The following is a 23,879-nucleotide window of genomic DNA, read 5'->3' on the forward strand; positions in this document are numbered from 1 at the left end:
ACCAGAAATATCGGCGTTGATTAGATGATGGTTGTTATGGCAACCACGGGTGCCGATTCCCTCAACAAGTGAATAGGAGGCGATGACCTGAAAAGACACAAATTCAAAGTGGAAAAAAAATCACCAAATCCCACGGAGTTTCATTATTTCAAATAGAGGAAGAGAGAAATCGATGCTTCAATGAACAGTTGGAAAAATGCCAGGTCAGTACATACAAGTCATTATTTACATCTTATTTCAGAAATGTACTTTTTGAATAAATCTAAAAAAATGTTACAAATGTATATGTTTTAAAGTTGTTCAAATAGATGTGAAAATTTCTAACTGGTGATTAATCGTGAGAGAGAGAGATATATATATCTTAGATATTACATAATACTGGTCTTTTCTTTTTTATATATATGAGAGAAAAACAATGCGAATGAATGTATTCAAACATGTTTCGTGGAATTTTGCGTTAAATTGCAAATTTAAAAACTTCTGATTGAGCTAAAACAAAACTCCTTGATTGTTGTTCTTCATTGAAATTTCATTTTTTTTTTCTTGTTTCTTTCCTCGTCTTCTATGAAACTTTATTACATGGCACCTTATATTTTTGATTAGCCATTTTTTTTTAAAGTGAGCCCAGTCATTTATTCGTGGGTGATATAAAGTATTAATTGCAGTCTAATGTGCAGTGGTGGACGTCAAGTTATCATTAATTCGACTTATAGGAAATTCTGATTTGAGAATGGGAAAAAGAAAGAAATTTATTAAAATAACAGCACTATTAATGAATATCATATTAGTAAAATATGTCAAACTATTGGAGGTGAAGATATTCAAAAAAGATCAGTTGTTCTAATTAAATCATATCTGATTACTGAATGAAAAAAATTAGAAACAAACTAGATGTACATGCTGTGTAAATGGGCGCATACACGATACTCATATAAATGAAACAAATAATAAATAAAGTATATACAAGATTATTTTGTCAAAAAATGCTGAGATTTTTTTACTGTCTTTCTCTTTTATATCTTTTTTTTTGTGAAAAAATCATTTTTTTGCAAGCAGACAAATGAATCCACTAAATTCTATCGCTAAATGTTATATTCTATTGCTAAATGATAAATTCTTTTTAAATGAAAAACAAAAAATAAAATATTCAAAAAATAATTTTTTTAAATAAAATAACATGAGCCTCACATATTCCCAAGAGATCTGTAAGATCTGTCCAGGGTGTTTTTCAGTGTTAAAAGGTTAGCTAGCTAGCTCATTCTATTGCTAAATGCTAAATTCTATGTTAAATGCTAAACTCTATTGCTTAAATTTAAATTTCTTTCATTCCCAAAAATTCAAGTTAAGAAAAAATTTTAATACTAAAATATGGAAAAAGTTCTATGGCTGACTGAAACTTTGACTAAAACAGACATTTAAGTTATCATAATTTGACTTACCATGAACTGACTGTAATTAGTTCTGGTTCTCATTAGAGGCAGGAAAATAAGGCATTAAGATGCACCCCATCATCAGGATCAACAATAACTTTTTTCTCTTTTTTTTTGCAGAAGAAAACATTGAGTTAGCTCCAGAGAAACAAAAGAAGCCATTCTTAGGCGGCTACAGAAACAAACTGACTGGTCAAGTGTATCACCATGCAAAAGTTCAAACTCTTCCACCCCCTTGGAAATATCCCATAATCGAGAGGTTCAACAGGTATTATGTGTTGACTAGTTTGTCTTTGAATTAGTTTTTAAGGTCTTTGCTCAGTTAAATTCTTAGGAGTGAAGCAAGACTAAGGATTAACACTTTTAGCTTTCTATACAAACACCTGATAAACAAGACTACACATCATGATGGCTTCTAGAGTCATAAACTGATAGTTACAATTTTGTGGCATACGTTATTTTTTGTCAGTCACAACTCCCTTGAAAAATTTATGGTTCATCTACAGCTCACCAGAATAGTTTGGTAGATATTTCCCAAAAAAAAAAAAAACCCACTTCAAAGCATAAATAGGCACACATGTCTTCAGCTTATTGCGACATACCTGACAAAGGTTGGCGATATCCCTAGGAGCTGCAATGCACACGTTAAGAAGCACTGTTCTAAACCAATGAAAGTGAATTCATCTTTTTTTCTCATAAATAACTAGATTAAGTGAAAAAAGCTAGAAGCTAGAATGAATGTTTTACTTTTTCACATGATATCTCATAGCGTGATCTTTTTTTTAAATTTGTAAAAAAACAAGTATCAGCATCTTCCTACAAGTGCAGCAACGGAGCAACAGAAGTTGTTTTTGCATAATTTTCTTACTGTAAATTGCAAATACGTAGAACCTCAATAACTTGACTTCCTTGATAACTCGACATTTGTTATTCCAATAATTACACAATACTAAATTGAATGGAGGGAAAACTTCACTAACTCAACACAAGATGGCTAAACCCCACTTAAGTCGACTACAATTTGTGCTTTTAATTTTTTAAAAACTAATTTAATTACTATTTTTTTAAATTGCCCATGCATTTGACCAAATCCATAAATGTTTGCAACATTGCTCTTGTGTATATATTTCAACAGTTCTTTATTTCTTTATTTTTTATGAAGATACCCCCCCCCCCCACACCTTGGGATAGGCTCACTTGCTACTGTTTGAAACCTCAAAACTTGACCTGTGGACTACAAGTCACAAGTAGGTGTGAATGATATCCAAAATTTTTGAACGAGAAGGTGGTTGAGTGAGATAGATCAAAATTTTTGAATAAGAAAACCTTCTTAGCGCGAGATATCAAGGAAACAGTTCTTTTCCGGATATTATGCTGAGGTGAACTCGGAAAGAAAATTCATCAGTTCACCTCAGCATAATATCCGGAAAATAACTGTTTCCTTGATATCTCGCGCTGAGAAAAAGCCATCTATCTCTCTCTAAACCGTCCCACCTGGGGGCCATTTCCTGAAGTTAAGAGAGGCTATTAATTAATGCCTCTACTTCAGTGCCTCACGCCACAGTGCGTGAAATAAGGAAGGTAGGGTCATGTCTCCAGTGGTGTAGATAGTAGCATGCTTGCCCGGTATGCAAGAGCAATTGGTTCAAATCCCGGCGGAGACTTTTCTTTCCGAGTTCACCTCAGCATAATATCCAGAAAATAACTGTTTCCTTGATATCTCACGCTGAGAAAAAGCCATCTATCTCTCTCTAAAACTTTTTTAATTTTCAAAAATTGCACTGCTCATTTACAAATAACATATTTTGATGCTATGCTTTTTTTCACCCAAATTCGAGATTATTCTGAAATTTTTCATAAAAAATTACAGATAATGTTTTTGTCAGTTTAAAGATGATCGAATAGAACATTGTTACACTATATACAAATATACATGCATGCATAAATGATATTAAAACATAGTGAAGGTGAGATCAATTAAAATGTGGTTAACTTGGCATGCTTATTGGCACTCTTGGGCATCGAGCTATTGAGGTTCGCCTGTAGCTGGCTCAGAGCCGGAAAACGAAGGGGCAAGGGGTATGGCAACTGCTCCAAGGTAGCAGTTTTAGGTGGAAACAAACAAAGTGATTGTAATATTATCAAATTTTAAAGTTGTGGGGGCAGAAAAAATCCTAGTTACAGCCCTGCCTTACCATCAAGTCTTGTTACAGCAGCAGTACTACAAAATTTCGAAATTTAAACAGATATCCCTCATCCAACATCACTCTTTGGGCAGGAATGGGGGATTTCAGAGATAATCAACTCTTACAGTTAGGATGGGGACATGTCAAAAGCAATTGGCCCCTCTTAGCCAAAATTTGATTTAAGGTAAAAACCAATTTGAGACATGGATATGGTAGCACATTCTAAAACTTACAACATTTACAAATTCATGCATTACACTGCGGGCAGATTAACCAGACGAGTTTATGCTTCAGAATTCGGAAAACAGATAGCAGCACTTCTTGAACACATTGCCAGCATTCCTTGGGAATAAGGTTACCAGACATTGCCTTTTTTATGTCATTTTAAGATCCTTCAAGGTTTTGGAAAATTCACCCTTTGTCCTCCTTTTCAGGTTTCTAGAATAATATTTTTTTCTTAGCAAAATTTTTTTCACTTTGAAATATATCTCTCTTCATTGGCATGACTGTTTTTGTTTTTTCCCCCAGATTGACAGAATAGCTATTGAAATTCCCAGAATAATCCTGTTTTGGTTTTTTTTTGCAGTTCTGTGTTAGTTAAGAAAAATTATTGTTGTGGCGTTTTATTGGTCAGAATAGTGGTGTCATCTGTTGTGAGAATTGGAGAAAGTGACATTACTGAGTGTGCTGATGCAGGCCTCCTCCTTTCTCAGTTCTTGAAACTGGTAACCCTACTCAGGAACAAACTTTCTATTAGATGTATCATACATTCCCACATGCACCAAATCATCTGAAGTTCCTCAGGGTAATATATGTAAGGTGCGGTTTAGTACTAGTAGTACGTCATTCTAAAACACATTTTGCTATACAAACATGATTTTAGATAATGCATTAAATTTTGGTACTACTCATTCCCATTTGTCTTTTTTGCTACACTTCTACATAAGCTGCATGAACCAGAAATACACACTCTTTGAATCCTCGAAGTAATTCTTTTAGAAACTGAGTTGTCATAGAAAATGACACTGCACTTAGTTATTATTATAGAAAAGCTTGAATTTTTTGTAATTTTCTTGATATGAACATCAGTTTAATCTTTTATGAATTAATTCAAAATAAAGCTGAAAGAAAAACTTAAGAATTTACAATATATCATACTTGTGTTCATTGTAGATGAATTCTAATAGCAGAACACCAATGAGAAACATTAAAAATAATAAATCTTTCATTCAATTAAAATCCACACACACACATTACCACATTATTATAATATAACCTGTATTATACTCATGCATTGTTACAACCATCTTATTATTCTAAAATATTTAGTTTGCTATGTTTTTCCTCACTTACCTGTTGATTTCATAGAAGCACCCAAACTGCAGAAATGGTAGACGGAGAACAACAGACTGCTCATCATGCTTTCACACAAGTGGAGGTCCCTAATATTTATATACCAAAAGAAAGAGATAAAATTGTTTTTGCGACGGGAGTATACGAGTCAGCTGACAGCATTGCCAAAAAAAGATTGGAAGCGGTGAGTATTGAAATGTTGTTATGTAAAAGGAAATTGATTACATTACCTAAATTTGAAGTCTGAGACTTTCATGGCAGTGTTAGATCTAAAATATGAAATTTCCAAGCTGTTTAGCAATCGTCTTGAAAAATCATTTATCATGTTCAATGCAACTTTCCTTACCCATGACCCAACAGACTAGAAAAGTTTAATGTACTGCATTTTTCTGAATTTCTTCCTTCAAATATAATTTCACAGTAAAGTGGTTTTTTTTTTCATCGATTAGTTCATATTTCAGAAACAGATGAATAAAAAATTCACAAAACGTATACAAACACATGCAAAACAAGTTTTTCAAAAAACATTTTTATAACTACTTCTCTGCTCCAGAGGTTAAAGCTTCCTTTTTTTAACGGTTTTAAAGATTAGTTTTCAAGACCTGAGGTACACTTATGTGTACCTAACTCAAATGGTCCTAGTAAAGATATCAACCCTAATTAACTAATTGCATTTTATTTCCTTCTTTAAAGGGTATTTTGACATACAATAAATACAAATCAAAAAAAAAATTTTTTTTTAATAGCCAGTTTTGGCTCAGGTTTGAAGAGGTTATCCAATTATACATAGAAGTTCTGTCATTACTTTATATTGACATCATCAAATGTTGAATTATAGTGGCCACCATTTTAAATCCAAATAACTTTACCTGAGATATTACATGGAATTCAACTATGACAATATCTTCTACGACAATATACTGTATGACAATACAGTAGAACACTGTATTGTGGGGAATGAGTCTGGAGTCACCTTTGATATTAAGAAACTTGGTTAATAGAGCTAACTACCAAAAATGTGAAAAAATAACAGCCTGCTGACCACAGATAAATTTATTTAGTCCAGTTATATGATTATGGTTGTCATCATACACATCCAACTCTGTAATGATGTGCCGCATCTCAAATTTTTCAAGTCAACCTATTGCACTGTGAAGGTCTCTTATCACCTTTTTTCTTAACATGCATTTTCTTTTTTAAAAGCATTTTTTAGGAAACCTTACACCAAAATTCTTCAATTTATTCTTAATGTTGTTTCTAGTCACCGGTTATGGTATTTCTAACAACATATTCCAGTGACTTTCTCAATTGACTCACCATCTTTGAGTCTTTTAGTTGCTGCCCACTGGAATAACTCTCTTCAATTTGTTATTGAAACTTGCCACATAACAATGAAATGTCAGGAAGATACATTATGACCGTGGTCTGGTCACATGCTTCAGTTAATTGAGGTTCTTAATGCATTTGCCTAGTAAAAGATGTGCTTGCTTTCTTTCATATAAACGATATGTATGTTCAATCAAACATATAGTACTAATAAGATGCATTCTGTTTTTGAGGCATATTTTCAAAAGAGAAAAACAATGTCTCATCCCTTTCCAGCGCGGTGTATTTATAATGAGACCATCTGTTTATATTTTTTTATGGGTTTTGGAAAAATGTCTGGCCTTCAAACAGTTAAACCTCTGCAAACACATTATTTATTAAAATTTGCATCTTTTGAAAGAGTGTTTATTAGTGTTTTAAAAATAGAGCCATGTAGGAAACAAGCCTCCTCATTTTATTTTGAGAATCATTGCACTAAGACTCTAATCTGACATCTAAGGCTTATAACAGGGCTTAGCAAATTGATAACAATATTAGGTGCCAGCCCAATTTTTTTAGGAGACAAAAACGGTTTTAAATTATTTTTTTTTACTTTTCCCATGTTAAAATATGTAGCACAATGAAATCAGGAAATTTTGGTCAGTAACCACGTGTATAAAATTTTAGGCACAATACAGATTTTCATCAGGAAGGATTTTCATACAGAAGTCGTCAGGGTGATCTGGCACCTGGGATTTGTCCAGCCCTGCTTGTTAGGATATTTTTGTTACAATATCAGTATTCTGTATGTTGTGTACAATGACCTAACACAAATGTGGCTCGTAAGACAAAAATACAAGTGATAATTAAATTTTACATAATATGTGAGAATGAATGTTGTTGTAATTAACTTCAAATTTTTTTATGAAATGTAAAACTAAAATATTTTCTTCACCCATTTTATTTTTTTAGACCATCACAATTCAGAAATATTTCAGAGGTTGGACTGTTAGGAAGCTTTACAAAGCCATGAAAGAAGAACTTCTCAATCGCATCTTATGGGAAGATGAACAACTTAAACTGAGAAAACTAGAAGAAATAAAATGGCTTAATGAGTTGGAATATCGTAAGAAATACCCTAACACCAAAGATGATTTCACATTGCTGTTCAGCGAAATTCAAAGTAACTAGCTTGTCTTTTACAGTCTTTTTTTTTAGTTAGTAAGTAGTGTTTAAAGACTAAACTAGAAACATGTTATTAGAACAATAATGTCACCATCAATATGACTACTATATATAATATTTTAAATCATTTGTGTTAACTTAATTAGTCGAGAAACTTTCTGTAAAGATAGATTCCCCCCACTAATTTTTTCAAAAAAAAAAAAAAAAATATTAAATAAATTCATAGCCTTCTGATTTGACTTTATGTAATGGTAGACCCAATGCCCAAATTCCACAAGTGCAAGTGGGGCACTTGCACAGGGCCCCATGATTTTGAGGGCTCTAAAAAATTCAAGCATATATATTTACTGACAAACCGAACATTATTTACCCTAGTCACAGGGACTTCTGATTTGCCCAGGGCACTGTCATATCAAAGTCAAGCCCTGTGTGTGGGTAGACCATAGTATATACAACAGCTGCCCATCTCTTTCTTTCGAGGGATGTAGTTGCTAGGGCTATTCTAAAGAATAAAAGTGTATATGTCAATCAGTGCAGTCCTAGGTCTAATGAAGTAGCCAGCCGCTTCACACGTCCAAAATTTCAGACGCTAGTAACTTTGCAAAATGACCCACTAGTCACCAGCCATTTCATAAAGAAATTGGACTTCGGACATATGATATGGACTGTAATATGCATATAATTCTTCCCAATAGATGAGGTACTAGAAAAGTAGTTGAATAAAAGTTTAATGACTACTTCAGATGTTTCAGAAACTCTTTTTCATACACTGGATTTCATTTTGCATGATTCTTATAATTACTTTATTTGTTACTTCAATGGTTTTCCAGAATGGTGGGTAGAGCAGTCACAGACACTGAAATCTACAAAAACAGGTGCAGAGCTAAAAGTGTGTCTATACACACTACTGAATCAAGAAGCAGAAAAAATTAAAGAGATGAGTGGCAAAAGGTTAGATGTCACTGCATCTGAAGCACTTGACCGAAGACATAAGCTTCTTTCAAAGGTATGTAATTGCTTATCCTGTTGGGTTTTTTTGGTATTGTAATAAGTTTTTCCTCTTTTTTTGTGTGATAAAATAAGCTTTCAAACAGTGGCATATTTCAGGTTCAAAATTAGCATTTTGCACTAAAAAACTTAAGGAATTAATTTTCATTATTACAGAAATGCTTAGATAGGCGTTAACTAAATAATTAGTAAGTTTTCCTAATACATTAACATTCATGCACAGTACCAGATTTTCTTGGGATTGACAGGCTGCAGCCCAGGACCCTGAGATCTGCAGAGAGCCTCATAAAATTTCAAACTAAGATAAAATTTCAACATGTTGAGAATATTAGTGTTGGTGCTTTGAAAACACGCAAAAACTGTGACAGTTTGTCACTTGACGTGGGACAGCTGGAGTTGGACATAAAACGTGTCCCATTATTTTCCAATAGCTTAGGGCCCTTCCCATCAAACCTAAATTTGGTTCTGTTCACACAGTCAAATGTCTGAGGTAGATTAATCACGTGGAAAAAAGCCTCGAAATTTTTGAAAAATGGAAATTGATGACTGGAGACAGGTTGGTTAAGATATTGAATCAGCACAATGAAGAAAAAAAACAATTGCACATTGATTAACTTGTATAAAAATCAATTCAGTAAATTTATATTGATATAATAATTAATTTAAATGAATAACTAATTTCTCATTGGATCCAAGCATTGTTCTTGCTATCATATAGAATTCATAGAAAACATTGTGAATGAATAAAATTGATGCAGAGATATAAGAAAAAAGAAAAAGAACCTCTCTAGCTTTTAAATGTTTCATTGCTTGAGAAACTAGTTTGCTTTTTTATACCCCTCAATTAGCATCTGCTGAAAATCAGAAGAAAGTCTACTCAATTGAAAAAGATATGGCATTTTATAAGGAGTTCAGTGATTTTTGCTATGCCACTTAAAGGGTTAATTAATTTCTACCAAAACATTTTGATAGGTTTAAGATTGTTCATCAGTGATATTATAATTTTTCTATGATTTATTTCCATGTTTAGGCTTCAGCTCCAAAAATATGGAAAGCATATAAGGGGCCAATTCCAGTCGAAAACAGTTGGACTCAGCAAGCTAGAGTTTTACGGAATTTGTATACTACATTGTGCAAACCGAAGCTGGTCTCTGAAGACAGAATGGCTGCCTTGAAACAGCTGAGAGAGATTATGATGGTACTATCACCTTCTTCACACATTTCAGCAAACAATGTGTGTGCATAATGATAAATTTGTGGACTTGAAATGCATATAAGCATTTCTAAAAGTAATCTATATATATATATATATATAATTGATTTTCTGTGTGTGTGTGTATTCTCTATATAAATCTACAATTTTAGATCGATTATCAGCAAAATTTGCATATATACCAAACACAGCCCAGATTGAATGATAGGTGAATGAATAGGTTACTTTAAAAGTTTCTCAGAGCAAATGCCTGAAATCGGCCAAAAACTGTTAGGCAACAATGGTTTCTGGGTCTCAACAATCACTTTCAGAATGTTTACTTTGGTTACCGTGGTTCCCTAGCAATGCATTTCTGCATTTACATTTGTCACTTCTTTAATGCCGTCAGTATTATGTATAATACTTTATTATTACTTTTTCAATCCTCCCAGAAATTTAAGAAAACCGGAGCAGCGCTGGGTATTATAGCTAGTGAAATATAATTTAAATATCTTCTCTTTCTTTTTTTGAGGGAAAAAAATTAAACATATAAAGAAATCTGCAGTGTTCTATTATTTAATTGATGAGCTATTATAATTTTATAGCAATAAAAAACAGAGAGCTTTCAAATTATATCAAAATTTTAAATTGTTTAGGAAAGGAGTAATGACCTTACATTTGATTTGTGCTAGCTCTTCCAGATGTTAATAGTTAAAACATAAGAAATCATGGTTACTCAGTGCACAAAACACAAAATAGAATATTAAGCTATTGTGTTCAACAGAATATGAGTTACCTCATTTACTATGAGTGATTTCCGAACTGAAGCTGAAATTTTTCAGCAGAAGTATGGTCACCAGCATACATTATTTATTATTCAACTTTGAAATATAAACTTCAATGCTTTTAATTAACTTAAGTTTTGTTTTTTTTATTGGAGAACTGTTACCCTTATGCAAACAATTAATTTGCAGATATTTCACTAGTTGATCACATTGAATCTTTCATTTCAGCTCTACAAATGTTCTTTGACCTCCAATATCATATCCCTGGCAGACAGAGAGATAGATTTATTGAAAAGAAAAACAGTGGAAAATCATCTTGCTGGACTAAGACTTCGCATCAGAAACTTGGTGTGGCAATTCATCCGTCAACCTGCTTTCAACCCAGAGATGCAGAATCTACTTCGGGTCAGTAGCTAAAAATATCTTTAGTGTTTCATTAGAAAGATAATGGATACTGAATTAAGAATTTAAACAATTAATTTCAATTTTCAGAACCAGTACAAATATGAATATTTAAAAAATAAAATACTTACTCATAATTATTTTGTAAACATACCGTATTTTAACATGTATAAGGAACACTTGTGTATAAAGAAAATTCCCCCCCCCCCGGGTTTTTTGGGCTTAAAATTTGGAAAAAAGATTAAATGATACAGTGAAATTCCTCTAAGGCAGCCAGTTGGTGTTCCCCAAAAAAGTGGCCGTCTACAGATGTGACTGACAAATAGAGATTGTACGACAGGAAAAACTCATTTCAGAGGGAACCATATCAAAATATCAGTTTCCAATGCCACAGAAAAATCTTATGCTCAACTTATTTACATGCCCAAAAACCAAATATTTCGTATTGATTTTCTGTCTGATTTCCTCTCTTCCTTTTTTTGAGGGAAAAAAATTAAACATATAAAGAAATCTGCAGTGTTCTATTATTTATTTGATGAGCAATTATTATTGAGCAATTATTATTGAGCAATTATTATTGATGAGCATTATTTATTTGATTAGTATTATAATTTTATAGCAATAAAAAACAGAGAGCTTTCAAATTATATCAAAATTTTAAATTGTTTAGGAAAGGAGTAATGACCTTACATTTGATTTGTGCTAGCTCTTCCAGATGTTAATAGTTAAAACATAAGAAATCATGATTACTCAGTGCACAAAACACAAAATAGAATATTAAGCTATTGTGTTCAACAGAATACGAGTTACCTTATTTACTATGAGTGATTTCCGAACTGAAGCTGAAATTTTTCAGCAGAAGTATGGTCACCAGCATACATTATTTATTATTCAACTTTGAAATTGATTGAAATTTTATTATCAACAGCATTTTTTTCAAATCTTGTTTGGAATAACTTATAGTCTGTAATGTTAAACTTCTATCGATACAACTACATCCTTTACTAACCCCCCTCTATAACAATATATTTTTAGGAACATTTTGAAGCTGCTACAATGTTTATTATTTTTATTTATTTTCTGCTCAAAATATCCTTCAGTATATTTTTCATCTGACATATTTCAATTTTTCTGAGGATGTCTAATAATATTGGTATTGACCTAATCACCAAAAGTGTTCGGCATCGCTGCTTTTTGTGTGATACAACCAAAGTGTATTGCAATAAACCCATTTATAGGAGCAATACACACATCTAACTGAATTTCTTTTGTCAGCTAATCAATTAAAATATTATGCACCTCACATGCACTCAGAACACACATTACGGCATGTGCCGATTCGTTAGAAATTCTGTAGAGGAATGTGTGTACAAGGTGCATGTATGGTTAAGTAGTTGTTGTGTTGTTAGGAACCATTGAGTCGATTTCAACTCCTGGTGACTACATAGATCATGGCTCTCCAAGCTGGCCTGTCATTCACAGCATGGCTCAGTTGTGCTAGCTTCATTCTAGTGCTTTGCAACACCCCTTCTATTCATCTAGTGCTTGGTCTGCCTCTCCCTCTCGTTCCCTCCATTCTTCCGAGCATTACCATTTTTTCTAGTGAGCCTTCTGTATACATGATATGGCCAAAGTAAGAGAGTTTCTGTTTAATGACTGTTGCTTCTAGAGAATAGTTAGCCTTGACTTCTTCGATAACTGATTTGTTAGTCCTTTTAGCTGTCCATGGAATTCTAAGCATCCTCCTCCAGAACGAAGGAATGAATTATTTTCTTATCTGCTTTCTATAGTGTCAGCTCTCGCAATCATACATAAAGACAGGAAAGACCAACACATTTATAATTCTAATTTTTGTTTTCATTGATACATTTTTGTTTTCATTGATACATTTTTGTTTTCATTGATACATTTTTGTTTTCATTGATACATTTTTGTTTTCATTGATACATTTTTGTTTTCATTGATACATTTTTGTTTTCATTGATACATTTTTGTTTTCATTGATACATTTTTGTTTTCATTGATACATTTTTGTTTTCATTGATACATTTTTGTTTTCATTGATACATTTTTGTTTTCATTGATACATTTTTGTCTTTCATTATTATATTAAGCTTTCGCATGGCTGTTTTAACCAGCACTACTCATCTTTTTATTTCTTCTGTGCAAGTTCCCTCTTTTACAATTCTTTGATCCTAGGAAATCAAATCTGTCCACAATCTCAAACTTTCGCCATCTAGTTGAAAACTTTGAATATCTGCTGTAGTCATGATCTTTGTTTTTTTTGTATTTAGGTAGAGAGTCCAAGCTTCTCACTTTCTGTTTTTACTCTTGATATAATGTTCTTCAAGTCCTCTTCAGATTCTGGCATCAGAGTTGTGTCATCAGCATATCTAAGGTTGTTGATCACTCTTCCTCCAATTTTAACACCAGCTTCTAATTCCTCTACATCGGATGCTCTCATTATACTGTATATTCTCTATAGAGAGTAAATAAGTTTGGGGAAAGGATGCATTCTTGACGAACCCCTTTTTCAATTCCAACCCATTCAGTTAGGCCATAGTTTATTCTCACACTTGCCTCTTGATAAATATATACATTTCTGATCAAGCAGATGAGGTGATTAGGCACTCCCATTGTTCCAAGAATATCCCAAAGCTTATCATGATCAACACAGTTAAAGGCCTTTGTATAATCAATGAAACAAATATAGTTTCCCCCGTTTTTTCTGAAACCTGCTTGCTCCACTGCTAATTCTCTTTCTATAATGGTTTCGAGTCTTTTCTGAATAATTTTCAGCTAATAATCTTGCTAGCATGTGGTATTAGGGAGATTGTTCTGTAATTGGAGCATTCTCTAAGATCACCTTTTTTGTGAATGGGTGCGAATATAGATCTTTTCCAGTCTTTGGGCCGCTCTATTTTGTCTCAGATTTGTTTACAGAGTGATGTTAGTGCATCGATAATATTTTCATCTGCCTTTTTCAGAAGCTCAGCTGGAATATCGTCAATACCTGGAGTTTTGCAATTCTTGAGTTGATTTGTTGCCCATCTGACATCGTCCTTTGTAACTGGTGGTTCACAATTTATTTCTTTATTGCTATTTATTATCTTTCCATCTGATTTCATATAAAGATTTTCTGTGTATTCTTTCCATCAGTTTACATTGTCTTTTTTAGAGTTCAAGACATTTCCATTTTTGCCTTTTATGATACTGAAATGTGGATTAAAATTGCCTGTGATTTCATTAATCCTTCTGTAGAGGTTTCTTGTTCTCTCTAGTATACTGTCTTCTTCAATATGTCTGCATTTTGAATTAAGAAAAGTCTCTACATCTTTCCTGATGAACAGAATTCAATTTACTTTTGTCCAGCTTCATTCCTATTTCCAAGCCCAAAGTTTCCTGTTGTACCTGGAACTGCCACATCTCCAACAATTTGCGTTTAAATCCCCAATGATCATCGACATATCTTTACTGGGTGTTTGATCAATAATTTGTTGTAGTACATTATAGAATTCATCGCTAACTTCTTCTTCAGCACCAGTTGTTGGCGCATATACTTGGATGATCGTTATATTTATTTGACTACTTTTTATTATGATTGACATAATTCTATCATTAACAGGGTTGTACCCTAACACAGATGCATCAATGTTATTTTAAATAATTAGTGCTACTCTATTTTTTCTATGATTTTCATGTCCAGAGTAATAAATCTTATAGTCATTTGACTGAAAGAATCCCGCACCAGTCCATTTCAGTTTGCGTACTCTGAGAATGTCTGTCTGTAGTGTTCTTCCCATTTCTTTCTTTACAACTTCTAATTTTCCATTATTCATACTTCTAACATTCCATGTTCCATCCTGTATTTTTCCTTTGTTAAACTCAAAGATTTCCTAGTGTTTCTTTCATCATTAGATAAAATTCCTAAAGACTTTGATCTATCTACGTCATTATGGTCAAAAGACCAGGATCCACCAGGATAGTCTTCTTGCATCTTCCCAGTAATAAAGTGGTTGCTTTCTGACCTGGGGGCCATCTTCCGGCAACATGACATTTTCTTTTTTATCGATAAGTTTTCTTGGCAGTGATGAGAAGTAGCTTGCCATTGCTTTCTTCTCGCAGTACTATCCACATTTCTGTGAATAGCTATCTGGTCAAAGACCAGTACTGACATTGCTGCTGCCCAGTGTCAGGGTAGTTTGTAATCAGAGTCTACCATCTCTTAGGCACCTCTCTTAGTCTGGCTCCTACCCCACGAAGACCTGTCCGGCTTGGGAGGCCCTACCAGTAGCTAAGCTATCACCAGCATAGCTCTTGGGGTTGTCAGAGCGCTCAAGTGCTGTTCTGTAGAGGAATATGTGTACAAGGTGCATGTATGGTTAAGTAGTAGAAGTGAATAAATATTCAAAAGCACATTTTTAGTGATACTAAGAACTTCGATTTACAAAAGTTGTCAACAGCAGAATAAATTTGATGACACATGGTGATAATATTGCCTGCAGCTATAACGATATAATTCCTCTACAAAAATATTTTTCTTTGTCCTGTATCATTACGCATATCAAGGTTTCACTGTATTTTATGCAGAACTTGAAATACCAAATCATCTTATCAATTCCTTAATCTATAGTATCAGGGAATCTGTTCTTTCCTCATATTTCTTTTACTCCCCCACTGTCGTTCTACTGAATCGCTGCGAGGTACAATAGAAGCTTCCACATCCTTTACCTATTCAGTAAAGATCATAGATTATTTGTCTGGTTTACCCCATCACCCCAGGAGCAAATTTTTAAATTGTCTTATCAGCTAGCAGCAAACATATACTATTATCCTTTGTCATCCTATTAACAAATGTTTCAAACCTGATAGCGTCACATATGAGCAGAAAATCTGATCGATCCAAAAAGGTATTTATGTGTATGTACAAAGAGATTATAAGGTTATACAAAGAGAACTACTATCAGCTTAGAATGCATTGGGAAGAAAAAACAAAAACTTGTTTTTTTAACTCTTATCTATAAAGAAATGGCAGCGGACAGGTCAGCCGTTGACCACATGCAGAGGTGGTTGCGGAATAAGGGTGATTTTTGTATTATGTCTATGGAGCTTATTGTCCATTCTGTGAAAAACTGGCTACAAAGGAAAGTTGGCCAAGAAACAGAGGTGGCTGCCCATGGGTGTTTTTATTGTATATCTAAATTGCTATCCATGTATAAGAAACGTCTCCTATTTTCGGGACTCAATTTTCGCCAAAAAGTGGTTCAGTATACAAGTTAAAATATGGTAATACTTCATTCAAAAGTGATTGAAAACTCATTTGCTCATGATTTTTTTTACTTTATGATGAAAGATTTATTTATATACATTTTGGGATAATTTCTCTGAATTTTATTTTTGCAATGGTCCTTTTTCTGACAAGGTCGGCGGGGGGGGGGGGGGGGGGTTGGATGATGCTTATGTTACCAACCACCCTTTATAAAAATATGAAACATAGAGATGCACTGGGGGGTTGCTTAAGTGTTCTAGAACTTTGTCACTGGTCACTTAAGTGATGAAAAATGTGCAACGGGGCCTACTTGTGTGATCTGAAAAATGTGCCATGGGCCACCTAAATACTCTGGAATTGTGCCATGGGTCACCTAAGCGATCTGTAAATGTGCTGCTTAGTTCATTTTTACTAAATTAAGGTGGAGAGGGGCAGGCCACGTCAGATAATGCCTTAGGCCCATTCAGTCCATGCAACCAAGGATTTATTATTATATGGATTAGAGGGTGAGTCACAATGAATTTCTTAAAAAATTTTGAGTTCTTAGCCTTCGAATAGCATTGAAATTAACATAAATTGATTATAATAACATATAAAGGTATTTTCTTTTACAATTTTTATTTTTAAAAATGTTTTGATCGTTTGGGGGGCAGGAGCTTTCCTATGTTTCCCCCCCCCCTTCCTGTGTACAGTCTCTCATCCCAACAATATGTGATAGGAGGTATGAGTTAGGGATGAATAAATTTTACTGACAGGGGGTCAGAGTTTTGCTGACTTTTGCTCACAGGGGGGGGGGGGTCAAAAATGGCTGAAAAATTGCTGAAACAATACTTGAACGGCCCCTTAAACCTATCAGATGCAAAATTTAACATATGCAATAAGGTGCTTTGTAAGATTATATGACTTAACCCTTTTGGACCCTGGTGCCACAAATGTGTGTGGTTGCTTTTTTTCTCACTTCAGAATTTTTTCTTTTGACCTCAGGGAGTTGAACATTGAAACCAAACTTAAAGGATTGCATAAGTTTTGCGTTAAAAATATAGTGAATATAAACTGTAGGGGCTTTCATCAGAGGGCAGCACTTGAAGTTGATAAAATTCTAAAAAAAATTGTATGTGAAGATGAATTATATATCCTGCATCATCTTGGCTGAAAAAATTTAACATATTTCTTTATTTCTTCACACAACTTTTCTATCAAATTGAAAATTTGAACAAAAAATTGAAAGAATAAAGATTTGCTGTCATTTACTTGGCATAATTAATGAATTTTTTTGAGTATCAAGAGTGCACAAAAACATTTTGAAAATTCCAAAAAATGAATGCTCTGGTATGAAAGGGTTAATGTAAATGTCTGTAAAAATTGGTATGACTGTAAGCAGTCATGGCATAATATTATAGGACTCCTTTTGTTCAAAGTTAAATGCATTCACGTCAGACAAGCACACACACACTAGTACCGATTCCCATTTTTGTACAGCATATTTCATTAACTTTCATGGTGTATCCATTCAAAAATCACTGATCTGAAGGCCTGGTAGGTATCTGCACCTTGGGTCTTTTCATTATTTTTTCAACTTTCGAAATGAAATAATTACAGTGGAATGTGTCAAGAGCCCAAAATAATATTCATGAAGGTGCACATCAAAAACTAATCATCACTGGGTTAGGGTTTCAAAATTCTCGACATTTTGGAGCCTTCTGGAACAGGAAATCATATTTCCAGAGAATTTGGAAATCACTTATTTACGGTGGAACCACATTTATACGACTCTAATTTATAATACTTCTCATTCACACAAAGTTTAGGTTTAACCTTAATTATTCTCTATACTCTTTAATGTTAAAATATTTCATTTATGTACCATTTTCATTCTGACTTGAATCCCAAATTTTGGCAAAAAAGTATAATTTCACTCCATTTGATGTGTACATGGGAATTTTTTGAAATGCCACTCAACATATCATGTATATAAAACACTTGCAATTAGACAAATACATTTAATACACCTTAGATTTTGGTTTATAATCCTTAACAATAAATGGCAAAATATAACATTAAAATTTTGCAATGACACCATCAATAGATGTTTAAAAATCATGTTTCAAACTCAAGTAAAATGTCAAAAAATAACATTCTTCATAAACTGCCTTTAAAATTTTCATTTACAGATTACTTGATGTAAAAACGCAACACCAAAGTGGACATAACTTCGATTCTAAACATCATATAAGCAAATCAAGGCCTGGTTTAGAATCACAAAAAATGGGGTTTTCTTGAAAAACGGGGAAAAAAATCTATTTTCTTCCAAAATGATGTTTTAAATGTTGTATACCTTAATAAATTTCTGATTTAAAATGTTTTTCAAGGTCAGTAATTTAAAATTTCTTCGGGAGAGAATTTTCTCTAATTTTCCTACAGTTAAACTATATTTTACCTTTCCTAACTTTTCTTATTTTGAATAATCTAAATCTGTATGCCGGAGGTGAACAACACATTTTCATCAATATTGGAATAACGCTATTAATTTGCAGTGCTTTCATCATGCTACACATTAGTATAGGACACTAAATCCTTATTCAATAAATAGCAGACATATTAAAACAATATTTACAAATATTGCAATTACAATATATTACAAATATTGCAATTACAATATATTACAAACAATTCTTCATAGAGAGAGAGGCGTTCTGTACTAAACAAAAATCTTTAAACGACTGTCCTGTAAAACTTCCCTTTTTTGACATGCTGCCTTCACTTCTGGCATACAGAAATTCAGACTGAGAAAAGGGAGAAAAAGATGTGCCGTACCTTTTCTATAGCTTTAATTCTACATGTTTGCCACAATAATATTTTCATAACTATGCTGATCAAATTTTTACACATCCCTTTGATAAAAATAATAATTCATACATTCTTTGCACAAAATAACAGAAAATTTCTCCAGATTTCGTTTTTGAATCTTAAGTCCCTTATTTTCATCTGTATTTTTTTAGGTATTTATTATTCAGCAATAAATGTGAAATAACTTTGACTGATATTGCTTTTATTACAGTTACGTAAAGTTGATAACAAAACACCCTTGATCTTGCTGTGTTCATCATGCAGTGAATACTATATATTGCCAGCTGATTCACTCGATGAAGCTGCCAACTGCAGTGTATTGAAGCAGCGCTCTACAAAATGCAAGAAATGCAGATACCTCCAAAATGAGGGTTGGATGCGTAAAGACCTTGAAATATACAAAAGAATGCTGAGGATCTTAATAACAGAAGAGGAGAAAAAATCGATGATGTCTGGAATAGTACATCTGCTTCAGGTGTTTATTTATTATAAACAATGAAAACAAATTTTCTAGTTAAAATCAGTTTAATGAAATTTTTTTTTACCAACATACATGTATGAATAGTATATGAAACAGTGTGATATTCTTAAAATTTGAATTTACCAATTTTTTATAAACTTTAATTACTCAACACAAGGAAATATTTCTAACTTTTCTGTATGCAAAGTTTTACCCTTCAACACAGAGAAATGAAAGCAGCAAAACCAATGAGTATAATTTAGGCATCTTCAACCAGTTGCTTGTAAGCACCCAAAAGAAATCCATGCTTTCTCAAAATTTTGTTCTCGTCAGGTATAGTGATAGACTTTCCCAGATACTCTATAAAAGTAGCATTAAGCAATTGCATTATGCTGGTTTGAGTTTGAACATGTCTCTGAATCACCACATAGACCTATGAACATCTGTATGCTCCTGATGATGGGCAGAATCTACTCACATATGAATTAAAAAAAGTTGGAGACCTCATGGAGTTTGAGAAAGACTGCATTATTTTTTTTCACTTCGAAGGAATAATTTAATTTGCTTGCTAAAATTTTTAAAAAAAAACCTGGCTTAAGATTTCTACATGAATTTAAGACAATCATTTTCTTCAAATCACAGTAATAAAATAAAATTACCCTAACCTAGACTTGGGAGACCATATGGGATGCATGCACAAACATTTTTCAGTTTGCGGGCCACATTCTGCTAAGACATACTTTTGCTAATAGTATAAGAGCCAAATATGAATGAAAACACAGATGAAAGCAATATTCAAACATACTTGTGCTACTGCAGAAGTATTTATGAACATCTACAGTTGACTCTTGCTATTCTAGCATATATCAGACCAGGGTGTGCCAGATTACTGGAAGTTATTTAAAAAAGTCCATTTGAAAAATAAACTTCTGCTCACAAACATGCAGTGACCAGGGCCGTCTTAAGAGCACCACAAGCCCATGGGTAAATATATTTTAATGAGGCCCCTATCTGCCTACCAATTCAAATGTTTAATCTTGAAAATCTTAACCAGATTTCATTATCATGAGGTCTCCGAGTGGGCCTATGCATTAAGATGGCACTGGCAGTGACATGTTTTCCTCTTCTATGATAAAAAAAAATAAACCTAAAAATACCGGATTACTGGGCAGACTGGATTAGCACATGGCTATTGAGAGCCTACTGTATTTACAGTTTATCTGTAATTCTGAAAACATTCCATTTCACAGCTTACATCACATTTCAAAATGAAAATTTTTTATTGTCTTGCCGGCTGAATAAAATTCTTTGAGCCAGACAGGCTAGAGTTTGTGTACTCATACCACAAAGGATTATCAAATCATCGCAACTTGTATGTATTTATTACATATAATTCTTACCTAACATATTATTCTTTTTTCAGCCCCATGATATAAGTTATCTTGTGGAAAGAATTTGGAAATGCCAGAGTTGTTTAAGTGGACTCACAGTTTTGAAAGATCTAGAGCTGGTGAGATGGAATATTCTCAGGAACTGGACTCCCTGGAACTGTTTGCTCATAACAAGAGAAGAAGCTGCTCTTCATAATAGGTTAGAAGACTTCAAAAAGGTATTAATAAAATTTATTATTTTCCCTAATAATTTTTTTCCCTTTTTCAAATAATACAGAACTTGTTGCATAGATGGCATATTTGTGCACAATATCAAGCATGCAATGTTTCTTGACAAGTCTTTCAAAGATCTAAATCGCCGGTTCTTTTTACCATGAAGTCTGAATGCTGATTAGCATCTTCAGTTTTCATGGGGGGTATGCTGATATATAAAATAACTCACATTTGCTCTTACTAATTTTCAAATTAGATTTGGGGGGACAAGAGCGTACACAGGATCGACCTTTGGAGGGAGCACAAAAATTTTCTTCCAGAGATATTTTGAGTTATCACCCTTCAAAAAGCATTTAAATTAACAGAAATTGGTTTATATAGCATATAAAGGGTATTTTATTTTGATATTTCAAATTTATTACAGAAATATAAATTTTTGTTTCGGGGGGGGGGGGGCATGGGCCCCTCCAAGAACCTCCCCGCATACATCTCTGGTGGAGTCATAGCCAGGGCTATAGCATGCCTTCTCTAGGCCAACATTTTATTGGGGCCCCTTAAAAGGAAACAAATTATGCAAAATAAATTTACATTATTTGTGAGGTCCCCATTAGGCTCGGCACCCTGGCCCATATCATAGTAATAAAGTGTGGAAACTGACTGAAAAATAACTATTAATTTTGAAAATATTGTTCTTTTGTATTTTAATGGAAATATTCATAAAATGACTATAATTACAATATTTCTGACTTTAAAATTCCAAATATTTCAGTCCACACACACATTTTATTTTATTTACAGATGTATGACAAAGAGTTCTGTGAGTCTGTTCATTTGAAACATATCGAAGCAAGAAACTACTTTTCAACTATCCCACGGTTCTTACCATATCTCCTTTCATCTAATGATCAAGACTTTTACAGTGACTACTATTTTGACTCTCAATACAATAATGATGATTCTAGTAAAATGATTGAAAATTTCTAGGCATTCCAATTTTGAATTACTGTTGTGGATTAGGTTTACAAAATTAAAAAAAAAATTGTAAAATATTTTTTACTGTGTGTGTGTATGTATCAAATATATTGTTGTAATTTTTTTTTTTGTTACATCAAGTCAAAGGGGGAAAAATACACAAATTTTATAGAAACTATTTACAAACAAAAATGTTTTTATGGATAGTAATTTTTTTAAGGTGGGATAAGAAGCATTGCAAAAAAATTAAAAAAAGATTTGTCTGAAAAACACTAAATAATAAAAATTGTCTTTAAAAAAAAATTATGGGATCAGAAGTTTTTTACGCATGAATAAATATCACTACTAAATCACACAACCAGAGTTCTTCAACTGCCAGCCCATAGGGGAATTTCCTGTCTACAAAACATTTCACCTAATTTATGATTCTGGAGCAGAAGCTATCAAACTTTCTATTTGTGCAAAAAACAAGCGATGTCAGAAGTAAGAACCAAACAAAGAAACAGAATAAATGTTAATGTGTTTTGTACCTCAGAAACAAAACTGCAACCACATATCGATAGCCTAGTGTGAAAATTTTGTATCTCAATTTTTGTTCCTGAAAATAAGCTTTTCTTGTCTACTTTCTGTAGACATATCAACCAGACAAAGCACATCACTAATGAACAAAAAAAAAAGTCATGTGTCACTAAAATTGAAAAAACTTCTATTTCATACTAGCAGTTACAATAGTGTGCATGTTTTTTTCTTCTCCTGGAAAATTGAAGCAAACTGACTTATGAAGTTTTCACACTAGAGGCCATAGATATATAAAACTTTCTAACAAAGCACCAAATGTCAAATTAACAAGAGAAACTATGATTTTTTTCAACTTTAGATTTGATAAATAAAATACTATCTACATTGGCTTTTATTTCTGTCTCAGCTGTCAACAAGTCTGCCAACTATTTCTTATACATTTTTTCTTCCAGTCTGTGAAATTGTAATAAGATCTGAAGGTGAGAAAAGGTTAAACAACATTGTCGTAAACATTTTCCTGAGAATTTCTTACAAATTGTTACGTAGTTAGAAGATTCTGGGCTAAAGAGAAATGGTTCAGGTGAATTATAATCAAATGCCATAGTCAATATCGCCGCAACCATCCTCACTAGAAGACAGGAATGAGTCTTTGGCTGTTTGAAGATGACTTAGACAAGTTGGAGTTGCAAAGGAATACACAAGAGAGGGGGACATAAGGAACACATGCCCTCCCCTCTCAAAGTAATCAAAAATTAAGAAATATTGAAATAAATTATTTATGCTAATTTAATGAATTTTAAAATGTTAAACTGTTTGGAAATCAGTAACTTAAATTACATTTCTCTGAAAGAAATTTCCTTTACTTTCTCTTTTTTCAATAAACCTTTGTGTGAATCCCCCCCCCAAAAAAGACCCTGCAAACACCTATGTAGAGTTGAGCTAACATTTGAGAAAAGTCTAGTTTGAGCTGTATTTCTGTGGACCAACCAGGTTAGTTTAACTCTAACCATATCTATTTCACTGTGTCTACTCCCTACACGTAGGATGTTTACGTTCTAGGTTTTGCGCATGCCATGTATTTCATTTTGTCTTTAATTAATCCTGTTGTATTGTCATCTAATCATTGGTTGTGATCATATTTGTCACTAATCAACAGAAAGCATGAACATTTCTGCTGGCCAGGTGTTATAGAAGTCAGGAAACCAAGCTCAGTTGACTTAAAGGGCTTCTTCCAATCCACTAAAAATCTAACAATGTTCATTAATTGGTATATGATTGAAAGAGTTATATATTTTGTCACTCACATACTTGTGGGTTTCTGAGATGTGTCCAAAAGTACTACTACTACTAAAAATGCGGCCA

The 23,879-nt window shown here is 33.1% G+C and overlaps 1 protein-coding gene across 1 annotated transcript; it reads left to right on the forward strand.

Moving 5' to 3' along the window:
* Positions 1 to 9: 9 nt before the first annotated feature.
* On the forward strand, positions 10 to 22,292 carry LOC149075565 (IQ motif and ubiquitin-like domain-containing protein). The gene is made up of 10 exons (XM_089243054.1): positions 10 to 203; positions 1,551 to 1,698; positions 4,985 to 5,153; positions 7,247 to 7,457; positions 8,290 to 8,465; positions 9,498 to 9,665; positions 10,673 to 10,849; positions 19,174 to 19,437; positions 20,846 to 21,031; positions 21,825 to 22,292. Exons 1-10 carry the CDS (start codon positions 197 to 199, stop codon positions 22,008 to 22,010), a joined length of 1,692 nt encoding a protein of 563 aa, XP_089099180.1. The 5' UTR covers positions 10 to 196; the 3' UTR covers positions 22,011 to 22,292.
* Positions 22,293 to 23,879: the final 1,587 nt, after the last annotated feature.

This window comes from Pholcus phalangioides, unplaced genomic scaffold, assembly GCF_987345545.1.
Source record: "Pholcus phalangioides strain wild (caught in Gottingen) unplaced genomic scaffold, Ppha-v1.0 ptg000015l_1, whole genome shotgun sequence".
NCBI classification, from domain to species: Eukaryota; Metazoa; Arthropoda; class Arachnida; order Araneae; family Pholcidae; genus Pholcus; species Pholcus phalangioides.